Source organism: Oncorhynchus kisutch, linkage group LG18 (assembly GCF_002021735.2).
Source record: "Oncorhynchus kisutch isolate 150728-3 linkage group LG18, Okis_V2, whole genome shotgun sequence".
Lineage (NCBI taxonomy): Eukaryota > Metazoa > Chordata > Actinopteri > Salmoniformes > Salmonidae > Oncorhynchus > Oncorhynchus kisutch.
The window spans coordinates 7,932,124-7,948,294 of NC_034191.2; the positions used below are offsets into that span (position 1 = coordinate 7,932,124).

Sequence of the window (16,171 nt, forward strand, 5' to 3'; positions counted from 1 at the left end):
TAGAATCATCAGAACCACAATACATATAGAACCACAATACATATAGAATCATCAGAACCACAATACATATAGAACCATCAGAACCACAATACATATAGAATCATCAGAACCACAATACATATAGAACCATCAGAACCACAATACATATAGAATCATCAGAACCACAATACATATAGAACCACAATACATATAGAATCATCAGAACCACAATACATGTAGAACCATCAGAACCACAATACATATAGAATCATCAGAACCACAATACATATAGAACCACAATACACATAGAATCATCAGAACCACAATACATATAGAATCATCAGAACCACAATACATATAGAACCATCAGAACCACAATACATATAGAATCATCAGAACCACAATACATATAGAATCATCAGAACCACAATACATATAGAACCATCAGAACCACAATACATATAGAATCATCAGAACCACAATACATATAGAATCACAATACATACAGTGCCTTGCGAAAGTATTCGGCCCCCTTGAACTTTGCGACCTTTTGCCACATTTCAGGCTTCAAACATAAAGATATAAAACTGTATTTTTTTGTGAAGAATCAACAACAAGTGGGACACAATCATGAAGTGGAACGACATTTATTGGATATTTCAAACTTTTTTAACAAATCAAAAACTGAAAAATTGGGCGTGCAAAATTATTCAGCCCCCTTAAGTTAATACTTTGTAGCGCCACCTTTTGCTGCGATTACAGCTGTAAGTCGCTTGGGGTATGTCTCTATCAGTTTTGCACATCGAGAGACTGAAATTTTTTCCCATTCCTCCTTGCAAAACAGCTCGAGCTCAGTGAGGTTGGATGGAGAGCATTTGTGAACAGCAGTTTTCAGTTCTTTCCACAGATTCTCGATTGGATTCAGGTCTGGACTTTGACTTGGCCATTCTAACACCTGGATATGTTTATTTTTTAACCATTCCATTGTAGATTTTGCTTTATGTTTTGGATCATTGTCTTGTTGGAAGACAAATCTCCATCCCAGTCTCAGGTCTTTTGCAGACTCCATCAGGTTTTCTTCCAGAATGGTCCTGTATTTGGCTCCATCCATCTTCCCATCAATTTTAGCCATCTTCCCTGTCCCTGCTGAAGAAAAGCAGGCCCCAAACCATGATGCTGCCACCACCATGTTTGACAGTGGGGATGAAGTGTTCAGGGTGATGAGCTGTGTTGCTTTTACGCCAAACATAACGTTTTGCATTGTTGCCAAAAGTTCCATTTTGGTTTCATCTGACCAGAGCACCTTCTTCCACATGTTTGGTGTGTCTCCCAGGTGGCTTGTGGCAAACTTTAAACAACACTTTTTATGGATATCTTTAAGAAATGGCTTTCTTCTTGCCACTCTTCCATGAAAGCCAGACATATCCAATAAATGTCGTTGCACTTCATGATTGTGTCCCACTTGTTGTTGATTCTTCACAAAAAAATACAGTTTTATATCTTTGTTTGAAGCCTGAAATGTGGCAAAAGGTCGCAAAGTTCAAGGGGGCCGAATACTTTCGCAAGGCACTGTATAGAACCACAATACATATAGAACCACAATACATATAGAATCATCAGAACCACAATACATATAGAACCATCAGAACCACAATACATATAGAATCATCAGAACCACAATACATATAGAATCATCAGAACCACAATACATATAGAATCATCAGAACCACAATACATATAGAACCATCAGAACCACAATACATATAGAACCATCAGAACCACAATACATATAGAACCATCAGAACCACAATACATATAGAATCACAATACATATAGAATCATCAGAACCACAATACATATAGAACCATCAGAACCACAATACATATAGAATCATCAGAACCACAATACATATAGAACCATCAGAACCACAATACATATAGAACCATCAGAACCACAATACATATAGAATCATCAGAACCACAATACATATAGAATCATCAGAACCACAATACATATAGAACCACAATACATATAGAATCATCAGAACCACAATACATATAGAACCACAATACATATAGAACCACAATACATATAGAACCACAATACATATAGAACCACAATACATATAGAATCACAATACATATAGAATCACAATACATATAGAACCACAATACATATAGAACCATCAGAACCACAATACATATAGAACCATCAGAACCACAATACATATAGAACCATCAGAACCACAATACATATAGAACCACAATACATATAGAACCACAATACATATAGAACCATCAGAACCACAATACATATAGAACCACAATACATATAGAACCACAATACATATAGAACCACAATACATATAGAATCATCAGAACCACAATACATATAGAACCATCAGAACCACAATACATATAGAACCACAATACATATAGAACCATCAGAACCACAATACATATAGAATCATCAGAACCACAATACATATAGAATCATCAGAACCACAATACATATAGAACCACAATACATATAGAATCATCAGAACCACAATACATATAGAACCACAATACATATAGAATCATCAGAACCACAATACATATAGAATCATCAGAACCACAATACATATAGAATCATCAGAACCACAATACATATAGAACCATCAGAACCACAATACATATAGAACCATCAGAACCACAATACATATAGAACCATCAGAACCACAATACATATAGAATCACAATACATATAGAATCATCAGAACCACAATACATATAGAACCATCAGAACCACAATACATATAGAACCATCAGAACCACAATACATATAGAACCATCAGAACCACAATACATATAGAATCACAATACATATAGAATCATCAGAACCACAATACATATAGAACCATCAGAACCACAATACATATAGAACCATCAGAACCACAATACATATAGAATCATCAGAACCACAATACATATAGAATCACAATACATATAGAATCACAATACATATAGAACCACAATACATATAGAACCACAATACATATAGAATCACAATACATATAGAACCATCAGAACCACAATACATATAGAAACCACAATACATATAGAATCATCAGAACCACAATACATATAGAACCATCAGAACCACAATACATATAGAACCACAATACATATAGAACCATCAGAACCACAATACATATAGAATCATCAGAACCACAATACATATAGAACCACAATACATATAGAATCATCAGAACCACAATACATATAGAACCACAATACATATAGAACCATCAGAACCACAATACATATAGAATCATCAGAACCACAATACATATAGAATCATCAGAACCACAATACATATAGAATCATCAGAACCACAATACATATAGAACCATCAGAACCACAATACATATAGAACCATCAGAACCACAATACATATAGAACCACAATACATATAGAACCATCAGAACCACAATACATATAGAATCATCAGAACCACAATACATATTGTATCAGCACATCAGCACATCAGCACATGACAAGTGTCATGATAATATCGTATCATTGGGTCCCTGGCAATTCCCAGCCCTACAGCAAACACTACCTAATTACTACCAGGAAGTAAAGCAGGGACTGAATTGTGGTGTTTCAGTTGTGGGGCTAATTGATGTCTCTTCTTCTCTCTCTCTGCTCTCTCTCTCCCTTTCCCCTCTCTCCCCCCCCAATCCCTGTTCTCTCCCTCTCTCCCTCTTCTTCCCTCTCCTTCTCTCCTCTTCCCTCCCTCTTCTTCCCTCTCCTTCTCTCCCTCTGATCTCCCTCCCTCTCTCTCCCTCTTCTTCCCTCTCTCTCCTTCTTCTTCCCTCTCTCTCCTTCTCATCCTCCCCTCTCTCCTCCTCTCCTCTCTCCCCCTCCCTCTCTCCTCTCTCCCTCTGCTCTCTCTCTCTCCCTCTCCTTCCTTCCTTCCCTCCCTCCCTCTCTCTCTCTCTCTCTCTCTCTCTCTCTCTCTCTCTCTCTCTCTCTCTCTCTCCCTCTCTCCCTCTCTCCCTCTTCTTCCCTCTCTCTCCCTCTCTCCCTCTCTCCCTCTTCTTCCCTCTCTCTCCTTCTCACCCTCCCCTCTCTCTCCTTCTCACCCTCCCCTCCCTCTCTCCCTCCTCTCCTCTCTCCCCCCTCCCTCTCTCCCTCCTCTCCTCTCTCCCCCTCCCTCAGTGAAGACAGCTATGCAGTGATAGACTATGCTCTGAGGGACCATATCTGGGTGGGACCCTGCCAGGCTCAGGATATCAACCTATCACCCATCAGAACCACCGCTGGAATGCTGACATCACGGCATCCCGGGGCCAGCCACCTCTTCCGCCTGCGTTTCCGTAGCAACCATTCCGGAGACAAGGTGCCCATGGTCCTGGGGGTGGAGCTAATGTAAGTGTCACCTTCTAGTGTGCGACCCTTGACCTTTGTGTACCTGTTTGTTTTCCTCTCTATTTCTCCGATCTGGGTCCTTGTCTCTGAGCTGGGTTCTATATGGGTCCTTCTCTCTGAGCTGGTTTTATATGGGTCTCTTTTTCTCTATTTCTCTCTCCTGTCTTTCTCTCCTGCTGTCTGTCTCTGTCCTGTCTTTCTATCCTGCTGTCTGTCTCTCCTGTCTTTCTCTCCTGCTGTCTCTCTCTCCTGTCTTTCTATCCTGCTGTCTGTCTCTCTCCTGTCTTTCTATCCTGCTGTCTGTTTCTCCTGTCTTTCTCTCCTGCTGTCTGTCTCCTGTCTTTCTCTTCTGCTGTCTGTCTCTCCTGTCTTTCTCTTCTGCTGTCTGTCTCTCCTGTCTTTCTCTTCTGCTGTCTGTCTCTCCTGTCTTTCTCTCCTGCTGTCTGTCTCTCCTGTCTTTCTATCCTGCTGTCTGTCTCTCCTGTCTTTCTATCCTGCTGTCTGTCTCTCCTGTCTTTCTATCCTGCTGTCTGTCTCTCCTGTCTTTCTATCCTGCTGTCTGTCTCTCCTGTCTTTCTATCCTGCTGTCTGTCTGTCTCTCCTGTCTTTCTATCCTGCTGTCTGTCTCTCCTGCTGTCTGTCTCCCCTGTCTTTCTCTCCTGCTGTCTGTCTCTCCTGCTGTCTGTCTCTCCTGCTGTCTGTCTCTCCTGCTGTCTGTCTCCCCTGTCTGTCTCTCCTGCTGTCTGTCTCCCCTGTCTTTCTCTCCTGCTGTCTGTCTCTCCTGCTGTCTGTCTCTCCTGCTGTCTGTCTCTCCTGCTGTCTGTCTCCCCTGTCTTTCTCTCCTGCTGTCTGTCTCTCCTGTCTTTCTATCCTGCTGTCTGTCTCTCCTGTCTTTCTATCCTGCTGTCTGTCTCTCCTGCTGTCTGTCTCCCCTGTCTTTCTCTCCTGCTGTCTGTCTCTCCTGTCTGTCTCTCCTGCTGTCTGTCTCTCCTGTCTTTCTATCCTGCTGTCTGTCTCTCCTGTCTGTCTCTCCTGTCATTCTCTCCTGCTGTCTGTCTCTCCTGCTGTCTGTCTCTCTCCTGCTGTCTGTCTCTCTCCTCCTGTCTGTCTCTCCTGCTGTCTGTCTCTCTCCTGCTGTCTGTCTCTCTCCTCCTGTCTGTCTCTCCTGCTGTCTGTCTCTCCTGTCTGTCTCTCCTGTCATTCTCTCCTGCTGTCTGTCTCTCTCCTGCTGTCTGTCTCTCTCCTCCTGTCTGTCTCTCCTGCTGTCTGTCTCCTGTCTTTCTTTTTTACATATGTTCCTGTTATCACTTCATCCTTCTGTCAGTTGGGTCAACTCTGATGTCCCCTGGGAGTGTGTGGGCATGTGTGTGTGTGTGTTCCATTAGGTACATGTTTGTTTATGTCTCTCAGTACATCTGATGGGATGGACGTCAGAGGCAGGCCTCACTCAGATCAAAGTCTGCTCTCACTCTATAGAGACCCATTTTCTTTCTCTCAATTCAATTCAAGGGGCTTTATTGACATGGGAAACACATGTTAACATCGCCAAAGCAAGTGAAGTAGATAATAAACAAAAGTGAAATCAACAATATAAACATGTACAGTAAACATTACACTCACAACAGTTAAATAGAATAGAGACATTACAAATGTCATATTATGTCTATATACAGTGTTGTAATGATGTACAAATAGTTAAAGTACAAAAGGGAAAATAAATAAGCATAAATATGGGTTGTATTTACAATGGTGTTTGTTCTTCACTGGTTGCCCTTTTCTCGTTGCAACAGGTCACAAATCTTGCTGCTGTGATGGCACACTGTGGAATTTCACCCAGTAGATATGGGAGTTTATCAAAATTGGGTTTGTTTTCTAATTCTTTGTGGGTCTGTGTAATCTGAGGGAAATATGTCTCTCTAATACGGTCATTTGGCAGGAGGTTAGGAAGTGCAGCTCAGTTTCCACCTCATTTTGTGGGCAGTGAGCACATAGCCTGTCTTCTCTTGAGAGCCATGTCTGCCTACGGCGGCCTTTCTCAATAGCAAGGCTATGCTCACTGAGTCTGTACATAATCAAAGCTTTCCTTAATTTTGGGTCAGTCACAGTGGTCAGGTATTCTGCTACTGTGTACTCTCTGTTTTGGGTCAGTCACAGTGGTCAGGTATTCTGCCACTGTGTACTCTCTGTTTAGGGCCAAAATTCTTTCTAATGTGTCAAGTAATTATCTTTTGTTTTCTCCTGACTTGGTTGGGTCTAATTGTGCTGCTGTCCTGGGGCTCTGTGGGGTCTGTTTGTGAACAGAGCCCCAGGACCAGCTCTCACTCACACACACTGATCAAAGTCCCCTGGTATCAGAGTGATTAGCCTTCCCTCCTCACCTCATTAAGACTCTCAGGGTAATGACCCACAGTAGAAAACAGCTGAGCCTTCTACATTCCTGTCTGTAATGGAATAATGTTTCGCCCGCAAACACTGACAGGAACAAGGAGAGGGACAGGAACAAGGTGAGGGACAGGAACAAGGTGAGGGACAGGAACAAGGATAGGGACAGGAACAGGAACAGGAACAGGGAGAGGGACAGGGACAGGAACAGGGAGAGGGACAGGAACAGGGAGAGGGACAGGAACAGGGACAGGAACAGGGAGAGGGACAGGAACAGGGAGAGGGACAGGAACAGGGAGAGGGACAGGAACAAGGAGAGGGACAGGAACAGGGAGAGGGACAGGAACAGGGAGAGGGACAGGAACAGGGAGAGGGACAGGAACAAGGATAGGGACAGGAACAGGGAGAGGGTCAGGAACAGGAACAGGGAGAGGCACAGGGAGAGGAACAGGGAGAGGGACAGGAACAAGGAGAGGGACAGGAACAAGGAGAGGGACAGGAACAAGGAGAGGGACAGGAACAAGGAGAGGGACAGGAACAAGGATAGGAACAGGGAGAGGGACAGGAACAGGAACAGGGAGAGGGACAGGAACAGGGAGAGGGACAGGAACAGGGAGAGGGAGGTAGAGGGACAGGAACAGGAACAGGGACAGGAACAGGGAGAGGGACAGGAACAAGGATAGGGACAGGAACAGGGAGAGGGACAGGAACAAGGATAGGGACAGGAACAGGGAGAGGGACAGGAACAGGGAGAGGGACAGGAACAGGGAGAGGGACAGGAACAAGGAGAGGGACAGGAACAAGGAGAGGGACAGGAACAAGGAGAGGGACAGGAACAAGGAGAGGGACAGGAACAAGGAGAGGGACAGGAACAAGGAGAGGGACAGGAACAGGGAGAAGGACAGGAACAGGGACAGGAACAGGGAGAGGGACAGGAACAGGGAGAGGGACAGGAACAGGGAGAGGGACAGGAACAGGGAGAGGGACAGGAACAAGGAGAGGGACAGGAACAGGGAGAGGGACAGGAACAGGGAGAGGGACAGGGAGAGGGACAGGAACAAGGATAGGGACAGGAACAGGAACAGGGAGAGGGACAGGAACAAGGATAGGGACAGGGAGAGGGACAGGGAGAGGGACAGGAACAGGGAGAGGGACAGGAACAAGGAGAGGGACAGGAACAGGGAGAGGGACAGGAACAGGGAGAGGGACAGGAACAAGGATAGGGACAGGAACAGGGAGAGGGACAGGAACAAGGATAGGGACAGGAACAGGGAGAGGGACAGGAACAGGAACAGGGAGAGGCACAGGGAGAGGGACAGGGAGAGGAACAGGGAGAGGGACAGGAACAAGGAGAGGGACAGGAACAAGGAGAGGGACAGGAACAAGGAGAGGGACAGGAACAAGGATAGGGACAGGAACAAGGATAGGGATAGGAACAGGGAGAGGGACAGGGAGAGGGACAGGAACAGGGAGAGGGACAGGAACAGGGAGAGGGACAGGAACAGGGAGAGGGACAGGAACAGGGAGAGGGACAGGAACAGGGAGAGGGACAGGAACAAGGATAGGGACAGGAACAGGGAGAGGGACAGGAACAAGGAGAGGGACAGGAACAAAGGAGAGGGACAGGAACAAGGAGAGGGACAGGAACAGGGAGAGGGACAGGAACAGGGAGAGGGACAGGAACAGGGAGAGGGACAGGAACAGGGAGAGGGACAGGAACAAGGAGAGGGACAGGAACAGGGAGAGGGACAGGAACAGGGAGAGGGACAGGAACAGGGAGAGGGACAGGAACAAGGATAGGGACAGGAACAGGGAGAGGGACAGGAACAAGGATAGGGACAGGAACAGGGAGAGGGACAGGAACAGGGAGAGGGACAGGAACAAGGAGAGGGACAGGAACAAGGAGAGGGACAGGAACAAGGAGAGGGACAGGAACAAGGAGAGGGACAGGAACAAGGAGAGGGACAGGAACAGGGAGAGGGACAGGAACAGGGAGAGGAACAGGGAGAGGGACAGGAACAGGGAGAGGGACAGGAACAAGGAGAGGGACAGGAACAGGGAGAGGGACAGGGAGAGGGACAGGGAGAGGGACAGGAACAAGGATAGGGAGAGGGACAGGAACAAGGATAGGGACAGGAACAGGGAGAGGGACAGGGAGAGGGAGAGGGACAGGGACAGGAACAGGGAGAGGGACAGGAACAAGGAGAGGGACAGGAACAGGGAGAGGGACAGGAACAAGGAGAGGGACAGGAACAGGGAGAGGGACAGGAACAGGGAGAGGGACAGGAACAAGGATAGGGACAGGAACAGGGAGAAGGACAGGAACAGGGAGAGGGAGAGGGACAGGAACAGGGAGAGGGACAGGAACAGGGAGAGGGAGAGGGACAGGAACAAGGAGAGGGACAGGAACAAGGAGAGGGACAGGAACAAGGAGAGGGACAGGAACAAGGAGAGGGACAGGAACAGGGAGAGGGACAGGAACAGGGACAGGGAGAGGGACAGGAACAAGGAGAGGGACAGGAACAAGGAGAGGGACAGGAACAAGGAGAGGGACAGGAACAAGGAGAGGGACAGGAACAGGGAGAGGGACAGGAACAAGGAGAGGGACAGGGAGAGAGACAGGAGAGAGACAAAGGAGAGGGACAGGGAGAGAGACAGGGAGAGAGACAAAGGAGAGGGACAAGGAGAGGGACAGGGAGAGAGACAAGGAGAGAGACAAAGGAGAGGGACAGGGAGAGAGACAGGGAGAGAGACAAAGGAGAGGGACAGGGAGAGGGACAGGGAGAGGGACAGGGAGAGAGACAAAGGAGAGGGACAGGGAGAGAGACAAAGGAGAGGGACAGGGAGAGAGACAAAGGAGAGGGACAGGGAGAGAGACAAGGAGAGGGACAGGGAGAGAGACAAGGAGAGGGACAGGGAGAGAGACAAAGGAGAGGGACAGGGAGAGAGGGACAGGGACAAGGGGGAGGGAGAGGGACAGGAACAAGGAGAGGGACAGGAACAGGGAGAGGGACAAGGGGGAGGGACAGGGACAAGGGGGAGGGACAGGGACAAGGGGGATACCTAGTCAGTTGTACAACTGAAATGCGTCTTACGCATTTAGCGCAATCCCTCTGAATCAGAGAGGTGTGTGGGGGGGGCTGCCTTCATCAACATCCACGTTTTTGGCACCAGGGGACCAGTGTGTTCACTGCTCAGGGGCAGAATGACAGATTTGACCTTGTCAGCTCGGGGATTCGATCCAGCAACCTTTCGGTTACAGGCCCAACGCTCAAATTACTTTGCAATGTCACAGCAGTCTATCTTGATTATTTTGGGCAGTAGTTTTACATCACCCACAACCATTCTCTCATTTGGGTTAGTTCTGGTTGTTTGTTTTTGGTTGGATAGTTTTCTCAATTTCTTTCTTTAGGTTTTTGGGCTCTTCATCGTTTCTAATTGCTGTTAATTTTCTACTGCTAAGTTTACACCTTCACTATTGCAGGGAAACATTTTGTCCAGGAAGTTGTCTAGGATTTTGCTGTGGTCTGATATGGGTGTCAGTGGGTTGACTGTGAACACTCTGAGAGACTCTGGGTTGAGGTCAGTGATAAAGTAATCTACAGTACTACTGCCAAGAAATGAGCTATAGGTGTACGTGCTGTAGGAGTCCCCTTGAAGCCTACCGTCTCTCTCTCAACTCAATTCTCTCTCTCTCTTCCCCCCCCCCCTCTCTCTCTCTTCCCCCCCCCCCCCCCCCCCCCCCCCCCCCCCCTCTGTCTCTGGTTCTTGTCCTGGCTGCAGACCTATAGTCGTGTCTCACTCACACACAGACGCCTGCCAATTACTGGTCTTTATTTAAAGGGCGTGTTCAGTTTACTTCCTTTGTCAGCACGCGTTTGCCGACACACACACACACACACACACACACACACACACACTACAAGGCCAGATCTCCCTCATTCCTCCATCTGTTTAGGTAAACCTCCCTTTTGAATCACATTCTCTACAGCTCTTACCTCTGTAGACACCTAGTATAAACATAACATTAACTTCAACTACTAGTCAAAGGCCTCTTAGCTAAACGAATCTGTATCCAATTATTAGACTGGTCGATTGTTTGGTCGATAGGCTGTTGGTCGCCTGAGTTTTTATTGTTGTTGAGCAGTAGCAAATATACACCACAGATATACATTACAAATATACACTACAAATATACACTACAAATATACACTACATAACCAAAAGTATTTGGTCCATGGGGCGACGCACAATTGGCCTAGCGTCGTCCGGGTTAGGGAGGGCTTGGCCGGTAGGGATATCCTTGTCTCATCGCGCACTAGCGACTCCTGTGGCGGGCCGGGCGCAGTGCACGCTAACCAAGGTCGCCAGGTGCACGGTGTTACCTCCGACACATTGGTGCGGCTGGCTTCCGGGCTGGATGCGCGCTGTATTAAGAAGCAGTGCGGCTTGGTTGGGTTGTGTATCAGAGGACGCATGACTTTCAACCTTCGTCTCTCCCGAGCCCGTAGGGAGTTGTAGCGATAAGACAAGATAGTAACTACTAATAATTGGATACCACGTAATTGGGGAGATAAAGGGGGTAAAATTCAACAACAAAAAAATGAAAATAAAAATATGAAAGGCTTGGGGCTTGAAGGAGTCACTCGCCCCAACAAGATAACTTCAGAAAGTACATGTCTATCTAGCACATTTCTATGAGTCCAGTAGGCTATAAAAGTCTTAAATAAATATAAATTGATAGTTGGCCTATACTATACCTATATTTAACTAGGCAAGTCAATTAAGAACAAATTCTTATTTTCAATGACGGCCTACCAAGGAACAGTGGGTTAACTGCCTTGTTCAGGGGCAAAACTCCAGATTTGTACCTTGTCAGCTCGGGGATTTGATCCAGCAACCTTTACGGTTACTAGTCCCAACGCTCTAACCACTAGGCTCCCTGCTGGTTACTAGTCCAACTCTCTAACCACTAGGCTACCTGCTGGTTACTGGCCCAACGCTCTAACCACTAGGCTACCTGCTGGTTACTAGTCCAACTCTCTAACCACTAGGCTACCTGCTGGTTACTGGCCCAACGCTCTAACCACTAGGCTACCTGCTGGTTACTAGTCCAACTCTCTAACCACTAGGCTACCTGCTGGTTACTAGTCCAACGCTCTAACCACTAGGTTACCTGCTGGTTACTGGCCCAACGCTCTAACCACTAGGCTACCTGCTGGTTACTAGTCCAACTCTCTAACCACTAGGCTACCTGCTGGTTACTGGCCCAACACTCTGACCACTAGGCTACCTGCTGGTTACTAGTCCAACGCTCTAACCACTAGGCTCCCTGCTGGTTACTAGTCCAACTCTCTAACCACTAGGCTACCTGCTGGTTACTGGCCCAACGCTCTAACCACTAGGCTACCTGCTGGTTACTAGTCCAACTCTCTAACCACTAGGCTACCTGCTGGTTACTAGTCCAACGCTCTAACCACTAGGTTACCTGCTGGTTACTAGTCCAACTCTCTAACCACTAGGCTACCTGCTGGTTACTAGTCCAACGCTCTAACCACTAGGTTACCTGCTGGTTACTGGCCCAACGCTCTAACCACTAGGCTACCTGCTGGTTACTAGTCCAATGCTCTAACCACTAGGTTACCTGCTGGTTACTGGCCCAACGCTCTAACCACTAGGCTACCTGCTGGTTACTAGTCCAATGCTCTAACCACTAGGTTACCTGCTGGTTACTGGCCCAACACTCTAACCACTAGGCCAGGGAGAGAGGGGTGAGTGTGCTGGGGGTACCTGTACCAGACAGAGGAGACAGACCAGGAAGAGAGGGGTGAGTGTGCTGGGGGGGTAACAGTACCAGACAGAGGAGACAGACCAGGAAGAGAGGGGTGAGTGTGCTGGGGGGTAACAGTACCAGACAGAGGAGACAGAACAGGGAGAGCGGGGTGAGTGTGCTGGGGGTACCTGTACCAGACAGAGGAGACAGACCAGGAAGAGAGGGGTGAGTGTGCTGGGGGGTAACAGTACCAGACAGAGGAGACAGACCAGGAAGAGAGGGGTGAGTGTGCTGGGGGGTAACAGTACCAGACAGAGGAGACAGAACAGGGAGAGAGGGGTGAGTGTGCTGGAGGTACCTGCACCAGACAGACCAGGGCAGACGGTGAACAGTGCAGTATCTGCTTGGGAGAAGCTTTTTTGGGGAGGCAGATTCCTTGTAGAAAATCCCACCTAGCTAACCAGTCTCTGTCCCCTGTTTTTCTCCCCCTCATGTGCAAAAGGAGGTTAGCTAGATATATCACTTCAGTTTCCGGGAATGGTCCTTTACAACGTCCTAACAAAGTGGTCCTGTGGCTGTTGTATTTGGGAGATTACGAGGAGGCCTTCAAAGGCCTGTGCATTTGGGTGGGGGGGGGGGGGGAGGCTGTGAAACTCTCCTGCCGTTGTTGGGCTCAAGGGCTTTGGCACCTCTCACTTCACACCTCCGAGCTAATTGAAGTTGCAGTCTGACCTGTTCTGTCCTTAACTTAGCATTCAGTCCGTACAAAGTCAAATATATCATTGTCATTTATTTTTTCTTCTTGGCTTACAAGTACTATTAATTGTGTGTGTGTGTGTGTGTGTGTGTGAGCCGTTTACCACTCCCTGTAGTAGCCTAGTGTATGATCTGGGTTAGAGATCCCCCCTCGGCGACCAGCCCATTGTGACCCTGGTTGCTACACGTTGTGAGACTGGTTGCCTAGCAGAGTAACCCATTGTTGAATTGACATGTTCCCACGATTCACAGTGACCCCCCTCCCTCGTCCTACCGCGCACCCCCCTTCATCCCTCTCTCTTCACCCCCTCTCCACGTTTTAGCGAGGCCTGTATCTCGTCTTTCACTGTGTGTTACTGTAGGACAGAACAGAGGCTGAAAACAGGCACTTTGAGAGAGAGAGAGAGAGAGAGCGAGAGCGAGCGAGACAGCTCAATGCTTGTCTCTCTACCAGTGTCTGTTGGGGTGGTCAGTCAGCAAGGTTGGCTATCACAGTGACATCATATGAGAGGAAATAAGACTGTTGTGTGCAGACTGACTCTGTGTTGAGTCTGTGTCTGCACTATGAGACTGGCACACAGCTGTTTCTCTCTCACTCTGGCATTGTTTGTTATATGCTTTTCACTGCAGGTCTGTCTCTGTCTCCTCTACTTCCCTGGCCAGCCCTGGTCTGGGCTAGAGGTAGTTCCCTGGCCAGCCCTGGTCTGGGCTAGAGGTAGTTCCCTGGCCAGCCCTGGTCTGGGCTAGAGGTAGTTCCCTGGCCAGCCCTGGTCTGGGCTAGATGTAGTTCCCTGGCCAGCCCTGGTCTGGGCTAGAGGTAGTTCCCTGGCCAGCCCTGGTCTGGGCTAGAGGTAGTTCCCTGGCCAGCCCTGGTCTGGGCTAGAGGTAGTTCCCTGGTCTGGGCTAGAGGCAGTTCCCTGGTCTGGGCTAGAGGCAATTCCCTGGTCTGGGCTAGAGGCAGTTCCCTGGTCTGGGCTAGAGGCAGTTCCCTGGTCTGGGCTAGAGGCAGTTCCCTGGTCTGGGCTAGAGGCAGTTCCCTGGTCTGGGCTAGAGGCAGTTCCCTGGTCTGTGCTAGAGGCAGTTCCCTGGTCTGGGCTAGAGGCAGTTCCCTGGTCTGGGCTAGAGGCAGTTCCCTGGCCAGACTAGAGTAGAGCAGTGTGTTGTCTGAATGTTAGAAGTTTTGAATTGTCAGGTCAGTCCTTTCCAGTCTCTCTACTGAACTCAGGTCGGTCTCTCTACTAAACTCAGGTCAGTCCTCTCCAGTCTCTCTACTAAACTCAGGTCAGTCCTCTCCAGTCTTTCTACTGAACTCAGGTCAGTCTCTCTACTAAACTCAGGTCAGTCTCTCTACTGAACTCAGGTCAGTCCTCACCAGTCTCTCTATTGAACTCAGGTCAGTCCTCTCCCTAGTCTCTCTACTAAACTCAGGTCAGTCCTCTTTAGTCTCTCTACTGAACTCAGGTCAGTCCTCTCCAGTCTCTCTACTGAACTCAGGTCAGTCTCTCTACTAAACTCAGGTCAGTCTCTCTACTGAACTCAGGTCAGTCCTCTCTAGTCTCTCTACTGAACTCAGGTCAGTCCTCACCAGTCTCTCTACTGAACTCAGGTCAGTCCTCTCCAGTCTCTCTACTGAACTCAGGTCAGTCCTCTCTAGTCTCTCTACTGAACTCAGGTCAGTCCTCTCCAGTCTCTCTACTAAACTCAGGTCAGTCTCTCTACTAAACTCAGGTCAGTCTCTCTACTGAACTCAGGTCAGTCCTCTCCAGTCTCTCTACTGAACTCAGGTCAGTCCTCTCCAGTCTCTCTACTGAACTCAGGTCAGTCCTCTCCAGTCTCTCTACTGAACTCAGGTCAGTCTCTCTACTGAACTCAGGTCAGTCCTAACCAGTCTCTCTACTAAACGCAGGTCGGTCTCTCTACTGAACTCAGGTCAGTCCTCACCAGTCTCTCTATTGAACTCAGGTCAGTCTCTCTACTGAACCGAGGTCAGTCCTCTCCAGTCTCTCTACTGAACCTTTTCTCCATTTAGTTTCTGTTTCAATGTGAAACATCTCACAATAGTTGTAATTCTGTCTCAATGTGAAACATCTCACAATAGTTGTAATTCTGTCTCAATGTGAAACATCTCACAATAGTTGTAATTCTCATCTCATGGTGTTTTCATATAGTGATGACACGTTTAGACATGTAGCCTATTGCCTGGAACAATCTTATATTGTATTAATTCCTAGGGTGAATGAGAGGTGAAGAGGTTTGAAAGAAGTAAGGAATCTCCTGCTACACACAGACACACACAGACACACACAGACACACACAGACACACACAGACACACACACACAGACACACACAGACACACACACACAGACACACACACACAGACACACACAGACACACACAGACACACACAGACACACACACAGACACACACAGACACACACACAGACACACACAGACAGACAGACACACAGACACACACACACACAGACAGACACACACAGACAGACAGACACACAGACACACACACACACAGACAGACACACACAGACACACACAGACACACACAGACACACAGACACACACACAGACACACACACAGACACACAGACAGACACACACACACACACAGACACACACACACAGACACACACACACAGACACACAGACACACACAGACACACACAGACACACACAGACACACACACACACACAGACACACACACAGACAGACACACACACAGACAGACACACACACAGACACACACACACAGACACAGACACACACACACACAGACACACACACACACACAGACACACACAGACACAGACACAGACACACACACACAGACACAGACACAGACAGACACA

The 16,171-nt window shown here is 47.8% G+C and overlaps 1 protein-coding gene across 1 annotated transcript in view; it reads left to right on the forward strand.

The window, feature by feature from the left end:
- Positions 1-16,171, forward strand: part of LOC109884672 (rho guanine nucleotide exchange factor 26) — a 90,878-nt gene that overhangs the window by 56,669 nt on the left and 18,038 nt on the right. The window contains exon 12 of the mRNA XM_031795479.1: positions 4,185-4,394. Coding sequence (XP_031651339.1) covers positions 4,185-4,394 — 210 coding nt within the window. The remainder of the gene's footprint in view (positions 1-4,184; positions 4,395-16,171) is intronic.